Genomic DNA, 19645 nt, shown 5'->3' with positions numbered 1-19645 from the left:
CATACGAAAAGATTTTGGATTTTTAACAAACAGTACACAATGAACTTGGCAGTATATCAGAAACAGTTAAGAGCATTCATTAAAAAATTTATAAAATTTCATTTATATGATTTTTTAAATTTTTGGTAAAGTGAATGCAGATATAATCCAATTGAAGGCCTCATTAAACTTTCCAAATGTAAATTTTTATTGTATCATGGTCTTCCTTGCGGTAACAATAAAAACCACCCCACAAATTTACGGTGACAAATATATTTTTTTAAAAAACATAAAAATTTACATAAAACAAAACTTGATGATGTTACGATCACTCGATGTTGTAGATGTTGTGGCTGACAGTCGTTGAGATGCATCATGACCCGTGTTGAGATGGTATTTGCGATGTTGAGTACACTTAATCAGTTCTTTGTAGCTCCGGCAACTTAGTAGGGAGCTCCGTAGGACCCAGATGGTGCTCTAGCGGGAGCGCCGTAGCTGGAGCTGGGCCCACTTGGGTATCCTCCGAATCCTTGGGATTGAGATACCTGCTCGTATTGAGCTACTTGGATGGCTTGCTTAATGCCTTCAAGATCGATTCCTACGACCCTGGTTTGGTAGCTGGGCACTCCGTATTGCGGAGATGGAACGCCGTATTGGGGGGATGGGGCACCGTAGGAGCCGCTGATTCCACCACCACTCGAAGACGAAGCGGAGTTCTGTTCTTCTTTAAGGAGAATTTGGCGGACTTGTTCCAGAAGGGCTCCATCCACAGAGGCTCCTTCGGAGGTTTGGTAGCCGGAAGACACGGCTGTGTAACCGCCACCACCTCCCGAGAGACCCCCAACGTGGCCTCCAAAACCGCCACCGCCGCCGCTCGGCCTACTGTAGCTGTATCCGGATGGTGGTTCAGCTATGGCCACTGCGGCCAAAGCAAAGGCGAATACCTGAAAAATAATATCAATTTAGTAATTTGAAGAATGAAAGCTATAAAGGCGACTGGGATTGGTTCAGATGACCCGGAGCCTATAAAAGTGAAATTATACGCAGCATTAGCATACACATGTCAATGATTCTAGCCATTAAAATACCGGAACGAGAGTTAATTAAAAATTTAAACAATGAATACCATACAAGAGAGGAGTGAATCATTATGCCTTTTAGCATACGGCGGTGGAGATAAAACGGTTATTATAGGAACAGGATGAAGATACAGGACTTTCTAAAACGGAATTGCCCAACTTTCCCGTCATGACATCAACAAGGAAATAATTTTAGATGCGAAGACTGGTGTTTTATCATTAAATGCGCAGTGATGGTCTCGATTCTATGTCTCGGTTTGAATCATGTAATTTAGGCTCTCACAAGTGACGAGTGAAATTGGGTTAGCTTGAAGCCAAGATTTACTGTAGTTTCTTTTTGGCTTATTCCATCCTCTTTTTAGAGATTTTCAGGCAAAAATTACAGAAAAAAGCCGTGTTAACGGTGATACCACATGATACACAAAATACCTCTTAATCCGAATACAAAAGCCAATTTAAAGGCTTACAATACAGCAAAGTTACGAGTTTAATGCCTCTTATCTTAATCTAGATTAAGGAGGAATAATGAAGTTGCAATTATATCCGATATGATCAAGCCAAAGAACTGGACCTTAATTCATGTGGTTACTTGTTACTGATGACTCCTATCATGGACGTCAAAGACCACAAATTCTAATCTAAGATCAGAAATAGGAACAACAATTATTTATCCGTTGCACAATAGCAAACCTTGTTGCGTCTAAGACTGGACACATCACATTTGTTTAACACTATAAAAGGCGAGAAAGCTTGAACTCGGAGTACAAAGTCAGAAAAGGTTGACTAACTACTTGAGAGTGAAAACTGGCACCTTATGGTATGCACTATTCGCATTTAATTGCGCTAAATTAATCATGAGTTAAACAATGAAATAATGATTGCAAACAATAAATAAAAAATACAGCAACAGCAGTTAGAATTACTATTTGAACAAGTTAAAAAAGAGTGATTATCGGGGTTTCACTCGAGTTTAAGGTGTCAATTATAGTAAAAAGTACGTGGTAAAGGTGTCGAAATTGGCACTTGCAACACTTCCAGAAAGCTGCTTATTTATGAGAGGAAGATTTGTAACGAGAGCACTCATCTACGCTGCACTCATCATGCTATTTATGTATTAGAAATGGTTTTCAATTTGGTCTGTCCACTAGGTTTAGGGGATAGTTATTGCTTTGCGACCATTCCTGGTTGGTAAAAAAAGAAATCTGAAGTGTTTTAGTGGGTAAGTGCCCGGGGCGACTCTTGTTGAGAGTGGCCGGGGTAAATCCCCACTATCCGGTCGCTAGAAGACCATCCCGGGTGTCTTAAAAAGATTTCACCCGTGAGAAAAAAAGAGATGATGGTTATTAATTAAGATTTAAAGATAAGTTTTCCATATATTGAGATTTTTCGTAATTTTAATATTCCTTCTTCTATCTAAAACAGAAGTAAATTACATGCGAAGCAGTTCAAAAAGGTAAATGCGACATTTTAATCTTCTAATAAATAAAAAAATATTTCATCTATAAATCATTTTTTCAGTTCTTGTTCCAACATTTCCATGGAATCCATAGATTCAAATCTGTTTACTCTCAGTCGGTGTTTCCCACAGGCAGAATTAGTTAAATTAACCCTGCCCGTATTTTTCGAAAAAAGCACACTGGCGCAAATCTGAAAAAGTCCTTACTTTTGGTAAGAAAACGTTGAACATTCATATATAGAATGTTTTTTGGATGTACGGCACAAATTTAAGGGAATGTCCATTGAGTCAAGTCAAAAAGAGGGTATCGAAGTTTAAAAGAAAAATCAGTTTTCCATTAATTTTCAAAAAATGGTGAGACTAATTTAATTAGAATTTTTGCCGTTTAATAACAATATGTGTGTCTTCTCAATGTATCAAGATTCAATCAGAAATTTCAGGGGCGTGTTTGTGAGGTTGATATGTCGGAATTCACACAAAAATGATTTCAACATTATTATTTCAATTTATATTTTCATAATTATTTCAACAGAGAAACTAAAAACTCAACTTTTTTGTCCTTTGATATTTTTTTGTGACTCGTGTCCTTTTGGAGTTCAGAATTAAAGTCCAAACATTTTTTTTCTTGTTTTTACTTAAGGAGCATCATATAGGAGAAACACCTTGTATACAGTTCCTATACGATTTGTTTCATTATTAAATATAATAAAATTTAAACTAATTAATTAATAACAAAGTAAACCGAATATATTGTAAAGTAATTCGTAGTTGAATATGCGTAGTAGCATATGGATTGCCTTGGTGCTTTAAAAAAACGTAATTAATGATAAGTATAGAAGAGCAATAATTAGATTATAAAGTATTACACAACGAATCGGTTGTATGAATTGAATATCAAATTTCAAGGTTTTACCTGGTGCAGGCATTTTTTGTATAGTATTCAAAGGGATTTATTTTCGAGTTTTTGGGTCAATTTAATTTAAATATCTCTGCGCAAAATTGTTTTAGACATTTTGGTGCGAACGAGAAGTCCACATTGCAAAGCATGCAATAATCGATTTTTTACTGCGTCAAATAGCCGGGAAAATTCAATTTTTCACTGCTAAAATGAGTACTCAATTTCAATTTTTAGGACATTTTTGAAGTAGATTGTGGCAAAAATTTCAGTCAATCAATGCGTCATTTACCAGTCTTCGAATCCACAAGTTTTCTCCAATCCACGGCTCATGTAAGCCGCCAGTTTGGTCGAAAATTGGACGGAAGTGAAATTGAAAAAAAAAACACAAAAATACCAAAAAAAGCCAGATATTTTATCATGCAACACACGCTCAACGCTGGCATCAATACAGTCGTGACCATCTTGAAAATGAGTTTAAAAATCCTAATAAATGATTTTTATTACCTTTCGTGGTCGCGACTGTACTCACCAGCTTCACCGATAAGCAATCACTCACTCGATGATTTCATTTTTGAGATCATTGAAGAAACTCACCGAATCCCAAAAATCAAACCATACCTCACAGTTGAAAAGAAAAGTGGCTTTCCCCATTAAATGAACTTAACTCAAACCCAAAATTTACTGATAAACTCGCAGGTGCCACTTATCTTTTTAACCTCGCATGCACTGAGACGGTCACTATCAAATCACTAGAGCACTGTCACACGAAAATTCCTCCTCCAAAGGGTGCAGAAGATCATCACTTACCACGCCAAAAGAGTTCATGATGCCTGAGTGATGTCGGGTCTAGTGGCGACTGTGCGGACGTTTGGCCCGGCCGAAGTTTTATACACACAGAAAAAGAATCAAGAGGGTGGGAATCTCAGACGCGTCTTCGCCGAAGATGATGATACCTCATGTAAGTACTTTCACGTGTCATGCATGCTGCGGCGACTCACGTACTCATTCAGGGGCAATCCCGAAATTTCGGCAACAAAAAATCATATTTGTGCTTAAAATGCCAGGCACGCGTAAAGGTACAGAAAAATTAACGAATTAAGCGCATATTGCCATGTTTGGGATTTTCGAGCAAGTGGAACGAATTGCAATGATGTTGTAATGAGTAAAGTGGTGTCATCTGGTCTTGTGTGCCTCCGATTTAAATTGCCTTATTAGCTGTTACTAAATAATTAAAACAGCGGCCGCGTTTGAAACATGTGTTGAGTCTTAATGAATTGCTGAAACTGTTAACAACCACAAGGGGCTCCTGATTTGAATGGAGGGATGATGATTTTTGTGGATTTTCGATTTTTTTGAAGGTCCGTAAACGCGCACCAACAAGGAATTGGTGTCGATGTAGACGAAACATGATAAATTACGCCAAGTCGTGGAAACGTACGAATGAGCACAGATCAATCAGTCAACGATTTTTGTATATCCTAAGACCAACCCTTTTGGTTCACGCGAACCGCTTCAAGATATTTTCACATCTGCCAATGGAAATTTTTTTCCATCTGCGAAGTTCTTTGAGATTTAATAGAGAGGCACTTCTTGAGATCTGTGTGGGCCTTAGGTTCCATTGAAATTGTTTACCTTATTCATATTTCAAAAACTATTTTTCCACTTCATTCTTAAGCCAAGAATAGAGGAATGTGCATGTCAAGTGAGAACAAAATAAATACCTGTGAATCAAGTCAGTTTTCTATATGGATATTAGCTTGAGTTTATATTTCATCACCTGATCAAATCAACTTTTGAGTCAATCAGATATAATTGGCAAATAATTAGCCAATAATTTGTAAGGCTACTTTTTGATGAAGTTCAAGTTACTCTTGCACCTTTTGACCCAGCACATTTCAGCTTTCTTTGAACTTGTACTTAATGCAACCCGTTTCGTTCTCAGCAGGTGAAACTTGCAGAATCTCGCAATAAGCAACGTGTGAACTTTCCGCAATCAATCTTCCTTTGTCACTCTTATTCGGCTACCTAAGCTCAATTTGCATTGTTTCAGGTATTGCTATTTACGACTTCAAGCTGCAGCGGATTAACACATAAGTATTCATAGTTAGTAGTTGTCAATAAAGAGATTTCACGGCTTGTCTATAAGTCCGTATGCTCTTTGTGATAACATTATTACTGGCACTCCGTGATGTAATAGTGCCATTAGTGCATCGGTGCTGCATTACTGTTAACAACGCTGGTGTAATGAAGGCAAATTGGTCGGAAAATAGCGACTTGGCGGTGGATGTATGATGACCGTAATCAGAGTTACGTAAGGTAGTTGTTACGAAGTGGTTTTTCAAAAAAAATCGAAAGCTGCTGTTTCATTATAATTCAGGGGATTCGACATTATTTTCAAAATTGTTCCCATGAATTTTCCAGTTATTACATTTTTGCACCATATGAAACGGACTTTTAAAAACATCTAACGCTTATGCAAATCATCACTGAAGAGAAATCGGCAGCTTTTGGTATACGGTCTCGTTAACAGCGAAACGTCTTTCTTGGCTATTTGTTTTGATATATTTGAGCTGTTGTCCGCTTCCCAATACGATGTGTACATATTTGAGGTGACTTACGCGTCTATTTACTATTTCTATACTTTATGACCAGTTGACTGAAGTGAAAAATTGCAACGCGCGTTAAATGGATCCCAACGTACTGTAAATATAAAGAAAAATCCGTAAAGTGTCGAAAAAACTCGTTTTTTCATTCTGATTTCCGATTACTTTTTCAAGGGTTATAATAATATGTTTGTGTAGGTGTTGGTATTTTGAATTCACCATATTATCCAGAAGATCAGTGAAATAAAGCTAAGAATTTTTATAAATTGGATCTTTTTGCTCTTGTGACAAAAACACTTGCATCTGTACATAAATAATCGTTCTTAAAATGTAAAAAGTTTCGAGTTAATTATATTTAAAATGTAACATGGAAACCGTGTCGCTTTTTTTTAATCATTGGCGTTACTCGTGTGGTCATACATTCATTTCACGAAGTATCTTTACACCCTGAAGCGTATTTTGAATAAAATGTTTTCTTGTTTATGGTCATAAAACAAATTCTCAGGTGTCCACCACGTGAGCATATGCACCACTAATGGCTTACTTAAGAAACTTTCGATAAAAATGTATCTTTTGCTTCTAACAATATCAAAATTCATGTGTATAAGAATAATTCGGTAAAAATGAGCACATTCCACTCCTTCATCTCACCGAATTAAAAAAATTCAGGACTTTCCATTTGTTTTGTAGCTCCCTTTTTATTATTTAACGTCTCGTTTTGTGCTCTTAGCGACTTTTTCAACGTTTTTGCTCTCTCAGTTCATTAAATTCCATGGTTATGCCTATGCACGTAAAGGTCTTTCGTCCTTCCTACGACCAAAGTTTGAGAACTATCACAGAGATATCATAGGGAATGCCTCTATCATGTGATGTCACCAATTGGGTTTCACAAATGGAAAACAAATACTGCCCTTTTATCCAGGGAAAGAACAACGCTCTTAGTAAATGGATTAAACCTGTAAAATTACCTTTTATAGAATCAGCTTCTTCTATCAACGATTGCCCAAAATTCTTTACACTCATTACTTCGAACTGAAAAGTGACGAAACGTTAATATTACGCAGACATACTAAAATATACCTTTACTCTAACATCCAGAGGGCAAAATTGCATAATTTGTTGGTGTAGTAATGTACAAAATTGAAACAGTGAGCAGTCCTAGGCAGTGGGCCGTCGCGGCCAACTTTCGCCTGCTTTCCTGATGCCGATGGGTCAGTTTTTTTCTTTTGGTCCGAAATTTTTAATCATCCCAGCTTATGAACAGATATAACTGTCTTCGTCTCGGTAAACATCTAATAGATTTCAACCATTTCTTAACTCGATAATTGTTCTAAATAATCGGCCTTGTAACCAACTTACGCAGTGCGATGGGACAAACATAAATAAATAAATTTGCATTTGAGAAATCCGAATTTCTTTCCAAATATTTGAAATGTGAATATTGCAACTAGAACCGACCTTAGTCATGCTCAAACCGAAAAGTGAATGTACAAAAATATTTGTTACTTTTATATTAATTGTGCAACATCTATATTAGTTGAATTTATGTAGACGTTTAGAATTATCACCATCGTTTTTTACCCGGAAGAATTCTGCGGGAATAGCTAGTACTGGTGATCAAGCAATATAAGGTAATTAACTTTCAGGCAATGTAGCAATGCTATGCAATAAACAGCCAAAGGAAGATTCTCAGGCAATTATAGGATTTTGAATAGTTACACATTGTACATGGGTACGATGCCCCATGTGCTTCTAGCTAATACCGTTTCACATCATTACCTAATCCCGTGGAACTTGAATGAGCTTATGTAATTTTTTGTATTAACAAAACATGATCGAAGGTACCTACACTAATCGCATAAAGAGTCTCATTAATAGGAGTTTACTTTCAAAATTTAAAAGTGGAACGAGGACAGTCTGTACTATACAGGGTGTAACATATCATCATGGGGATATTTCAGGGAGCGATGGCCCTCTACAAAATAATGGAAAAATGCCAATAGACCCATGGTCAAAAGCGCGCCATTTTCGATATACAGGATGACAAAGTTTCACATTCTTTAAAGGACATTTTCAACGATTTTTATAATTTTGTTTTTTAGATTTATTTTTATTTTAAGAAATTTAATTAAATAATGTGAATTGCTTCAGAAAGTTGATAACTGAGCCGGGTGATTTTTTCCTTGCTTCCTTTACATACTTAATTTGCATCGATAGATATTTTTTGCAAATTCCATACAAACAATGAAAGATACGGAAATACTGCAAGAGACCAAAAAACTAAAGAACTGAAGAAGGAATTTTAATTTGGTATCGGAATTCATACAGGGCGTCCCAAAAAAGATACGAAGCATAAAATTGTACTTGACCCAAAAAAACATAACACACTCTATATGGCTACGGAGGATTTTGACATTTTTTTGTAGTCTTAAAGAAAATAGATGTATGAAGTTTCAAAAAGTTAACTCATGGTATACTTAAGAAAAACGCAAAATATCAGAAAAAAAATGTGAAACTTTGCCACGTTGGTGCCAAAATGGTGCGTTTTTGACCGTGGATCTGTTAGTATTTTTTTGTTATTTTGCAGAGCATTGCCGCCCCCCGAAAAATCTTCATGATAATATGTTGCACCCTGTATAGTGGATATCTCATAGCACCGCAACTTATTGATGAGATATTGGAGTTCACGCGTATTCATTGGTAGGAGATTTAGTGAATCCGACTGCGAAATACTTGCATACTAATCCCCTTTTAAATAAATATTTTCAACACCCATTTAGTGTTGTTAAGCGGCATTTTATAAATTATCGAGCAAATTTGCTGGACAGGGGAAAGTAAAAATACCGTACAGTTAGTACAGTTAGGTAGATGGCTGAAAATACTTAAAACAAAAATTACGTAGAAACAGCATTCCTGACGCTTAGTGATTTATTGGGACATTAACCGCTTTTAAATCCCACAATGATTTGTTATTGTAGTGAGGCCTCAATTTGAATTTGAATGTAGTGACATTTTTTAAAAATTATTCTTTCCAACTCGACATTATATCCCGTTTCCAATGAGGTTCCGGATAAGAACCACTCGAGAGGAACATGATAATTCACAGCCAAAGATCGTGTGACTTTTAACCTTTGCATTGCGGTGCTAATAATCATCAAACATTCACTTTACTTTCTACTGCATCGATGCGAATGCAGCCGATTTTATTCAAATCGGTAATAAACGTGATCGACGTTTAGTTTACAAAAAACTCAAATATGCCGTATTACGAGTTATTAATATTGATTGAAACCGAGATGTGTGGGTGCGACTTGAAGACCACCTTAGTGGAAGTACATATAATGTTGCAAATAAATGATACGGCATGCTTGCTACTTTAAAGGTTGCGGCATTTTTGGACCTTTATCATATTATAAAGATCGATCGTTGGGTCTTGACGAAATGAAAAGAATAAAAACAGTAAAAAAAAATGTAAACCGGTAAAAGCCAAATTTCTCCCATATGCCCATTTATGACGTGTCGCGGTGCCTTGGTAAAGTGGAACTGTGAGGTCAAGTCGTTACGAGAGCATTTTGGGCGCTCATTGGAATTTTTAATTTCTCTTCGAGTTTTCCCATAGAACGATTTATTTGTTTTTATTTTTAATTTGATACATAAAATTATCTGACCATTTCCAACAAGTTTGTAATGTTTAATCAAATTTAATTTTGTGTTACTCAACGCTCTCAAGCATAGCTACCGCTAGTAATCGCAACTTTTTAATTGGCCAATTCCTGCTTCCACCTCAGCTAACTAGTAACATCTACCTACATTTTATGCAAGGCGTACTTCCTGAGCTATTGGGCAATGCATATGTTCCTATGGGTATGCGGGATAGAATGTGGTTCTAATATGACGATGTACCTGCACATTTTGCCCGTACTATGCAAGATCACCTAAACTAACGTTTTTTATGGGTGATGTATTGAAAGAGGGGACCTATCAGGTGGCCAGTGCGAAATCCTGATTTAAACCTGTTGGATTTTTTCCTCTGAGATTACATCAAGAGTGCATGAAACTCCTGCGGCCACCTAAAAGGAAGTGTTGGGAAGAGTCACGGCAGCCTCTCTTTTTGTACAAAAAGGTCCGCACATCTTACAAAGAGTGCCCGATTCAATGATTCAAAGAACAAATTTCTGTAACCAGGTTGTAGTCGTCATTTTGAACTTTATTATAATTTTTTTTTCGTAATCTTTAATAATACTGAATTAAATATCGAGATCTTTTGGTATTAACGAGCTAACAATACGTTTTTGAACAAAAATGACTCTGGAGCCAAAACAGCTCATTTTTGACTAGGGGTTTCTATGCAAAAATTGTTCGCTGTAATGTCTCTTATAACCTTCTTAAGTTTGACACAACTTTTTTGGAACACCCTGTATAATGCTGGTTAAAAAAATCAATTTTGGTATAGAGATAATGTAGGGGAAACCTGGTGGCATTGTATATGAAGTGAAAATGGACAAATGTAAATCTATATTTTCTTACGTTTTACCTGTCGCAGCGTATAAGAAAGTAATATTAATAAAAGATGGAAAACGCAAGTTACAGTCAATGTGAAAAATATTTCAAAGTTAGGTATAGAGGCTTATGAAGAAAGGTTTAGTCTCACAGAACGCACTTTATTAATATAAACAAAACAATTTGTAAATGTCTAACGTATACTGTAAAATTATCAAAATAAAACATACTCTCTAGTGGTGCAGCAGGCCTTGTTCCTTTTCCATAGGTATTTTCTTATTCCCTAACGAATTAACAGTTCATTAATAAACTAGTCTATTAATAAATCCAAGGCTGCAACACTTTACAGTCTTTATTCTTATTTTAGTTTATTTTTTATATTACTATCTAACAATGGGTTCATTAACACAGTTATTATCCTTTACCATCCAGTAATATCCAACCGAAAACAGCCTTGTGGACGGAAAAGTGCAAAAGAGTTTCTTATCTGCTTCTGCAACGACGTCTTTCTCTTGAATTTTGTTTTGAAACAAGTATTCCATCCTTCCAGATTCCAAATCCATCATCTCCAATGTGTGGCACACATTGTACTGTTCGTCGCGACAAGTGTACAGAGTGTAATGCACATTATTGCACAAAATAGACTGACTTTCTTCGTACTCAAAGTCGGTGCATTGCGAGTGATTTACTATGATTAAGGCTTGTGCGATGTACTTCATTTTAATTAGATATTTGCCTGGAATTGGTTTTGTTATTTAAAGGTAGGCTCCGGAAAATGCATTGTGGAGAAAGAATCTTACCTTTAATGTATAGGTAATTGGAGACAGAAAATACCTCAAAATTCCTCATTTCCTCGAAAAATGTACAGTAAAACTGCATGTCAATTGTAGTCCACTTTACCTCATTTTTATCAAACAAATAAACACGTTTTTGGCGAAAATACACAAGACACAGCTGCCCTAAGAAGGAGCAGCATCTAAGAAATCTCTCCGAGTGCGGCAACGGAATAGGATCTGCCCATTTATCTAGAAAAATCAAAGAATAGGACGGGCTTAGAGAAGCAATCAGAAACTCTCACCAGCCTCACAATCATACCAGAGCATAGTATCTTGAACAACTCTGAAATTCGCCACCCCTCCAACAATAAAGATGCAACCCTCCACCATGACAGAATCGAAATGCCGGCGTTTGTGAGGTAACCTGGAAAATATGGATAAATAAAGCCCAAATTTAAAGGATATAATCTTTAAATACTTGTTCTTCCTTTCCCATTTCTCCTTAAAATTATTGTAAGTCCACAAATTGAAATTCCACTGCGACCCATTTATAAGAAACTGACCACCAAAGAAATAAGTAAATTCTTTATAGGAGTGCAGTTTAAAACCTACTAAATCCCGAATTTTGTTACCTCTGATAAGGAAGAATTCTTTGAAGGTGTTGGTTACAGAATCTGTAATGAAAATGCAAGATGTGGGCAAAATAAAGAAGAAATTGATAGGAAATCTACAACTATTACAATACCTTAACACTGATAAATCCAAGGATAAATTTTTACCAAGAATGACAGTAGAACCTGCCTCTTGAGAATATTATCTAAAATGTCTTGCATTTTATGTATTGCACAAACCCAAAAAGTTTATTATAAATTCATGTACCCTTTTCTACCCAATTTAAATTTTAAGATTTTTGTATAATCTTGAGGTCCTAATGATTCAGTCTGCATACATAACACTGACATATTTTTAAAAAGTTACTGTCACTTACCATGCATGACAAGACTTTTATCAGTCCATTCCTTTCCATTTGGCCAATAAGTTGTATGCATATTTTCTATACACCTTTGAAGCAACAAACTGGGCATTTCAGGCACTTGTCGAGCCTTTGAATTGCACAAATGAATGGCAAATGAGATTTGTTCCCCCGAGAAATTTGGCCCCACATTTATTCCCTTATTGCGCAAATCAATAACACAATTCAAAATTGCCTGCAATTCCATATTATCTGCAATATCAGGATAACTTTGGATATCCCTTATATCAGTATCTTTGAGTTTTTGGAAGTCAAGGCAATTTAGTAACTGTAGCAACACCTGAGTGCTATGTTCTTCAGTGTAATCTTCTTGGTTCTCATACCACCAGTTAATGGCAGTTTGGAAGACAGTCATTTCATTTTTGGCATTCAAATAAATGTGTCCTAAGTAAAGGCAAATTTCCTTGAGAGTGAAACAAAAAATTTCGTGGCTATCACAGATAAGGGGAAAGTCTCCTAAGGCCATATATTTAGCCTTGAGGTATAAAGGGCTTAATTGAAGCATTTCTGCAGTTTGCCATATATTCAAACAAATTGACGTCTTCAACGCTTGCTGTATTTTAGATTCACACATTAATTTCACAGACTCAAATTGTAGCATGCATGCAGCTTCAAGAATTAAATGAAGTTCTTGGTCTTCTATGATATGAGTACTATCATGCAGTAATAGTAATATGGTGTTGAATGCTGTTAATTTTACTCCCTAAAAATTGTTTTTGTTTTGAGAAGTGATTTTAGTCAAAAATGAACCTAATTACCTTAATTTCAATTCTATCCAAGGAGCTTTCCTTGAAAGTGCCAGTTAACATTACAGAGAAATAATCACTGTTGTTAATGAGCAGCTCTCGATTGCAAGTCAGAGGAGTTCCTTCAATTTCCAGAACTATGTCTTTTCGTTGGTTGGTCATTGTAGATTAAATGAACCGTGCAGTGTGTTGGAGATGAGGGTGTCCAACATGGGAATATCATAAAAATTAATTAATACAGACTTGATTTAAAGTAAGAAAAATTAGGTATTCAAGGAAGTAGTTTCATGATGGAAACAGATATTCAAAATGATTTTTTGGTTTTTTTGTTATTTAAAAATTTGAAAATTTTGGGAGCCCCTCGGCCTATCCACTGTACTATAAACAAAGCGTGAATGTAAACAAAAAACACGTGAGTGATTTCTTTCATATTTGAGATAGTAGTAATAGTCCATTTATCCGGAATTATGACAACGTTGTGAGAAGTGCAATAGCATTCTTATGTTCCAAATTATTACTAATATATCAAAGTTTTTTTCATTCCATTATATTTTATTATTACACATTTATTATATTTACAGAAATCTTATAATAAAGCACTTTTAAGTCTAAACTTAATGATTCTTGAACATAAAAGCGTCATTGTCAGTATAAATTTATGACTTGTTCTGCTGATAGAGCAGTGCCTACTGCCTCTTCAAAAAGAGGTTAGAATTATTTAGTTTATAATGTTTGTCAATCAAATGTATTTTATGGAGTTTTCTACCTCATACACCATTAGTTTCCTTTCTAAAGCACGAAATAAGAAAGTAATTAGTATATTGAAAAGAGAAATTCCTCGATAAACATGAATCCCGTAAGACCATCTTGTTCGTTCACAGGCGCTAAGGCAAAAAAGCAGTTAAAGTCTAAAGTTAGAGGTCAACCACAGGGTCAGAATAGAAACCAAAATTCAAATTCAAATCAAACCAGTATAAATTCCTCCAATGAGAAGCCTATAGTTTCCCGTGTAAAAGTACGATTTTAAGTATTAAAAGGTCTTTGAGACACGGTGGTAGATTGAAAATTGACACATTCATCTTGTATAGAAGTTTTTTCTAAGCAGGTTTTGGTTCTATCTTTTTCCAACAATAATGTAGATACGTGAAAACTAATTGCACAGTTTAGTTTTCAACTCCCCAATGCTTACATTTTATTGGGAAATGCAAATAGAATATGTACAATTAACATTAGAAGTCAAGTGCATGTGCCTTAACAATAGGGAATCCAATTTTTGGGATTGGAATTTTAGAAACCAAGTTTATTCTAAAGATGAAATTTTGGGATTGAACTAAATATGTTAAACTATCTTGAAAGACTCATATTGATATTCTGCTAAATAAAAAGGTTGATTTCAGTCCAGCAGAACCTTTTATTATAAATAATTTACAAATGAGATACATAAAAATACAAAACCATGAAAAATGAAACAATATCGTTTACATGCAAAAATTCTCTTCTCAGTAACGCCAACACTGCTATCCAAAGTGGAATCACCCAGCTGCAAACATATTATTATTGCCAGGGGGCCAGCAAAACAAAATGCCCTATGATTTTACATTTGGTTGTCGTACAGATTTTCAGGATTGGGATCCCAATATCAACATTCAGGACGAGGATCCCAGGATTGAATTCCTTATCTAGGAACCTTAAACAGAACATTACATAGTAGCTATTTAAATAAATAAAGTAGTCAATCATTTAGAATTTAACTTATTCTAACACTGGGTTACTTGGTCAGATATACTTGCAATCTAAAATTTCTAGGAATTTCAGGATTATGCTGGCATAGGCACTGATTCCACTCGGATTTATGCTGAGCAAACTAGCTTCGATCAGGTAACCAATGATTCTTGCCATCAGTTGAGTGAGGAGGCATGTAATTTGTTGACTGAGGAAGTTAATTACAAGCTGCGACATGTCATTCATGTAAGTAACCCTTCCAAAGGTAAAAAAATTTAGGATATATGTATTTCATAAAATATGAGTATATATATATACAGGGTGTTAGTGAAATAACTTTCGTAAATTTAACCAGTGATTAAGAACATTATTTTGAACAAAAAAGTTCCTTACAACAGGGGTCGTAAATACAACCATTTCCCTGGAAAATTAAAAAAACATTTTCTGAGAATTGGCAACGTTGCCTCGTATTTATTTCATTTTCACACCTACCTAAGTAGCCGCATGAAGTGGGTTTGCTTTTTACACTTTTTTTTGGGTCTGATAGATTTTACAGTACATAATTAATAAAATGCACTAAATTTATGGAATTTAAAAATTGTATGATTTTTATTTTATTATTTTGAAAAGCCATTTACCTTGAAATTATTGTTATCATCTTTAATTAGCTTAACATAACACGTTACACATTTTACACCACTCACATCACATTAAAAAACACAAATTTATTATTGTGTTTGGTACATTAAATGTTCTAAATGTTCACCATTTGAGTCCATGCATGCTCTACTCCGGGTACTCCTTGCTGAACTCTTTTGAACAAGGTTTAAAATTTGTTTTTCGGCTTCAGAACCAACTTCTCTCTGTCGACCTCGTGTCCTTGATATAAAGAAACAACATTCCCTGTATCCAGAAGATTTTGGAAAACTCGCACAAATGTTTGTCGAGCTGGAAGTTTTTTTCTGGATAAGGATTACCGTAAATGCGCTTAACTTCTTCAGAATTTTGTAACGCCTCTACGTAGATCAAAAGCATGTCATGATACTCGCGTACAGAATACATTGTCACGTAGGTACTGTTAATAAGTCGGAATAAAATCACTTAAAGTTCGCCCAAATTAATTTTGCGGATAATCTGTTACGTGTACCGACAGAAGATGCATTCAACGAGACCGAAATCATACTAAAATATTAAAAGTATGGAAGGACACAGTCCATGACAAATTTGAAAAATAAGGGTGGTTTTTGTCTTTTGTCTCTTCTTGATGGTCACTAATGGGCTCCACATGTCCATGGCGCCAGGCATGTTTGCCCAGGATCGTATGTCACATAAAATGGGATAAAGTGCAGATGACCACAGCATAATGCAGATGGTTACATAAATCATGTACTATTGAGGTACTAAGTCAATCTGTTTACTGCGCATTCCAATGCCTTATCACTTCACCCGCAACGTGGGTGAGCGACCCTCATAAGGGCCATAAAAAACAACCCTGACGAAAATAAACTTCTCTTCCTCGGTAACATTCAGTGCGGCGTTGCCACTTACGTTTTTTTTACTGCTTAAGTTATTAATTAAGTTTTCAATTGCTTTTAGCAATGTTATTGTTGAATTATTTTAAGTTTTTTTGTTACATGTCAAACAACCAAAATGTGTCAAGTACATTTTTCCACATTTTATTCAAATTTTAAACCTTATTATAGCTTTTCGGTTACCAACTTTGACATTTTTTTTTGAAAAAACTATTAGGTTTTCGACCCCTGTTGTAAGGAACTTTCTTGTTCAAAATGATGTTCTTAATCACTGGTTAAATTTACGAAACTTATTTCACTAACACCCTGTATATATATAATAAAATATAAAAATAATATAAAATATAAAAAATAATAAAAGTAAATGTTCCGATAATCCATAATTTTTATTAAGGCAATGTTTCCTAATGCCCCATTAGGGTTTTTAAAAGTCCTCTTAAATGTTTTTATATACTATGTTTTACATTATTTTGTAATCACTTTTTGGGATATATTTAATCTCTGATTTCATTTTTCATTAATAGGATTGCCTGCTTAAAAGTAAACTGCAAGGGCGTGAAACAATAAGTTCTCAAGATGTAGATGAAACGTTTTCAGATTTAAACATTGACAAAGTGTATGGGGCCCCTTCTTCACCCACCTGGGTGCCCTTTAATGATAAGCAAGAAATTACCCTGCATTATCTAGATGTGAGTTATTTCAGTAGTTGTTTATTGGGATAATCTTTTTTAATTTTTATTTGATTCAGGACCAAGAGATTAACCTTATTGAAATAGCTGAAAAACACATTAATATATCCCAACAGGGAGAACCAATGTTGGAAAAAGGGTGGCTTCCCAATGACAATGACTCTGAGGATGATACCAAGGAATACCGAGAAACTTTTACTGATTATTTTGAAGGCATGTGTGAGGCAATTATAAGTGACAGTGAAGAAATCAGGCATATCGCTCTTAGAGACATAAGCACAAACACTGCAATAGGACCTATAACAAATAACTTCTATCACTTTGCCTATTTTCTGCTAACAAAAGATGTGACATATGACAGGCTAACAATGCGCGCTTTGCATTTACTTGAAGTACTGGAAAACAGTCCTTTAACGAGTATGCACATTTATTCAAAACAGTTAAATTTGCTAGTATGGTCCCTATTGCATCGACTGTTGAAGACCACAGCGAGCGAAGACATAGTAAAACACATGTGCTATGTATTGTCTTTACTGTGTCTAAGAACGCCTCTTAGAAACTTTGTCATCAGTAATTTAGATAGCAAAATCCCAGGAGCTTCAGAGGAAATGCCAGTACCGTTTTTAAATATTGTGTATTATTTAGGGATTGAAGGAATTAAGAAGTTGTATTTGCCCTACCTGGGGTATTTTTTAGCCAGGGTTGAGCATGAGAACAACCCAGGAATGACTGAAGTAGCTTTGGTAAGTTGTTTTGGAAGGAAAAATAATCGCTCCAGATATTTGAAAAATATGTATCATTTTAGGCTATATATGGTATTTTGTGTAGGGTCAATTTAAACAAAGCAGCAATTTATAAATGTCACAAGAACGTGTTTGGATATCTAATAGTTCCATTCTTTAAATCCAATTCTAAAAAAATAGGTATTTATTATCATTTTATATTAAAAATTCCATTCAAATTTTTAAAATTATCAGATATTCCAAAAAAAGAAATCGACATTATAAACATGAAGAAAAGACTAATAAAAACCAGACGGAAAGTCGATTTTCGCTGTAGAACTCCCAGGAGCGTTGTCTATAGACCTGAAGATATATTTGAAACCTTCAAACATACGGAAACCACAAGAGAACCTGATAAAACTCTGCGGATAGTCGAAGGAGGGGTAAGCTTCAAAATTTCGAGGAAGAAATTGGAGAGCCATAGAGAAATGAGTGAAGCAACGAGACCCAGAAGAGAAACTAAAATTACAATAGGAAAAACTAGCCTATTGTTGTCAGTATTGAAAGTTGATTCGCCGGGTTATTGTGTTGATCACACGATGCTAGGTTGTACATTATGAAAAGTAAAATGATTATTGTAAAATGTTTTGTGTTTTTTTCTTTAATCACAAAGTGTGGTTATATTAGTCACGTAGTTAAAGCGCGCTGTTGCCGCTCTGAACTAAAAAGGCCTGCTAATAAAGGTGGTGAAACGTCGAAAACATATGTTTTTCAGAAGTGGGACTTGACATCGTGAACAACAAATTTTGCATCGAGTTTACAAGTTGTTTTGACTATTTTTGAGCATATTTTGTTGAAGCAGATTTCTTCTGCATACAACTTTAAGTCAAAACTCTTTCACTTCAGTTGAGATGGTTAAGTCGCTAAAAAAGGTGAATACAAAAAGTCCTAAGGATCCACCCAGTGTAAAAAAGTTGTCCAAGGCCTCTTCAAAGACTTCTGCAGGTACTAGTTCAACTCCCGTTAAAGGCACTAAGAAACGACCCCTCAGTACTAAACCTGTCGTAAAAAAGAAAACTCTTCTTAATGATAACTCTATGTGCAGTGAAGATTTGCCTACATTCAACACAGAGCCGATTAGAAAGAAACAAAAGTTAACAAAAACATTTGAAAAGTATGGAGTCATTGTGCCTTCTTTGGAAGAAATTTTAGTGGAACAAGAGCAAATTCGAGAATACAAGGAGCAAGTACAACGAGCAATGAAGCTAAAAAAGCTCAATTTCACAGCATTAACAATCCTTACAAATGTAAGGAGAAGTGAAAGAATTAGTGACCAAGTATCTAAAGCTATACCATTAGACTGTAAGCATCTAGCATTAGAGAAGATTACTTGGTACTTTAATAAATATATGCCTGTGAGAAAAATTATCAATAGAAAATTTACTTCAAGGAGACAAAAACAGTATTATTTTAAAAAGAATGGAATTTCACAGAATGGACCTTATCTTGATTTGGAATACAGTTCAACCAGTATGGTATTTACATTTGAACAAGTGGATCACATGGCTAATTTGATGAAAAATCGCTTTGAGTCTGAGAATATAAATATACAATATTTATGTCAGATTTTAATATCAGAACTTTGTTTCAAAATTTTTATGGATGTTCACAATATGGACAGGCAACAAGCCAAAACCTTCTTTGACAAGTGTCCTTTTATCTAGGATGCATTGAAGCATATTTAAAGCTGACTTGTATTTGTTTGTTAGGGAGAAAATTTAGTTAATATTTATAAATGTGAGTTTGTTATGTTGATTTGCAGTAATATGCCATACAATTTTGATTTAATGTATTCAAATTGAATGAAATCTTTTATTTCATTGAAGATTCTTATTTGTTATTGTAGCATT

The 19645-nt window shown here is 35.0% G+C and overlaps 4 protein-coding genes across 9 annotated transcripts; 2 read left to right on the top strand and 2 right to left on the bottom strand.

Annotated features, from left to right (window-relative positions):
• Window positions 1-236: 236 nt before the first annotated feature.
• LOC136408554 (pro-resilin) lies at window positions 237-4350 on the bottom strand. Its single transcript, XM_066389613.1, has 2 exons — window positions 4220-4350; window positions 237-923 (listed from the first exon to the last, which is right to left on the bottom strand). The coding sequence occupies exons 1-2, from the start codon at window positions 4235-4237 to the stop codon at window positions 423-425; spliced, it is 519 nt and encodes a 172-aa protein (XP_066245710.1). The 5' UTR covers window positions 4238-4350; the 3' UTR covers window positions 237-422.
• Window positions 4250-18372, top strand: LOC136408141 (uncharacterized). Of its 6 annotated transcripts, none has more exons than XM_066388999.1 (6): window positions 4250-4370; window positions 14877-15038; window positions 16849-17013; window positions 17073-17756; window positions 17819-17936; window positions 17991-18372. In XM_066388999.1, exons 1-6 carry the CDS (start codon window positions 4356-4358, stop codon window positions 18353-18355), a joined length of 1509 nt encoding a protein of 502 aa, XP_066245096.1. In that variant the 5' UTR covers window positions 4250-4355; the 3' UTR covers window positions 18356-18372. The 6 variants fall into 6 exon arrangements, with proteins under 6 accessions (XP_066245096.1, XP_066245114.1, XP_066245122.1 ...); XM_066389017.1 differs by having other exon boundaries at window positions 4274-4370; window positions 14886-15038; XM_066389025.1 differs by lacking the exon at window positions 4250-4370 and adding an exon at window positions 13776-13926 and having other exon boundaries at window positions 14886-15038.
• LOC136411521 (kelch-like protein 6) lies at window positions 10841-13470 on the bottom strand. The gene is made up of 6 exons (XM_066394128.1): window positions 13083-13470; window positions 12280-13027; window positions 11770-11965; window positions 11594-11715; window positions 11316-11540; window positions 10841-11251 (listed from the first exon to the last, which is right to left on the bottom strand). Exons 1-6 carry the CDS (start codon window positions 13230-13232, stop codon window positions 10899-10901), a joined length of 1794 nt encoding a protein of 597 aa, XP_066250225.1. The 5' UTR covers window positions 13233-13470; the 3' UTR covers window positions 10841-10898.
• A 193-nt stretch (window positions 18373-18565) lies between the features above and the next one.
• Window positions 18566-19505, top strand: LOC136413982 (uncharacterized). The gene has a single exon (XM_066397759.1). The coding sequence runs from the start codon at window positions 18647-18649 to the stop codon at window positions 19457-19459; it is 813 nt and encodes a 270-aa protein (XP_066253856.1). The 5' UTR covers window positions 18566-18646; the 3' UTR covers window positions 19460-19505.
• Window positions 19506-19645: the final 140 nt, after the last annotated feature.

This window comes from Euwallacea similis, chromosome 1 (assembly GCF_039881205.1).
Source record: "Euwallacea similis isolate ESF13 chromosome 1, ESF131.1, whole genome shotgun sequence".
NCBI lineage: Eukaryota > Metazoa > Arthropoda > Insecta > Coleoptera > Curculionidae > Euwallacea > Euwallacea similis.
Note: the sequence above shows the minus strand (reverse complement) of the source record. Positions and strands in the feature narration are given on the sequence as shown.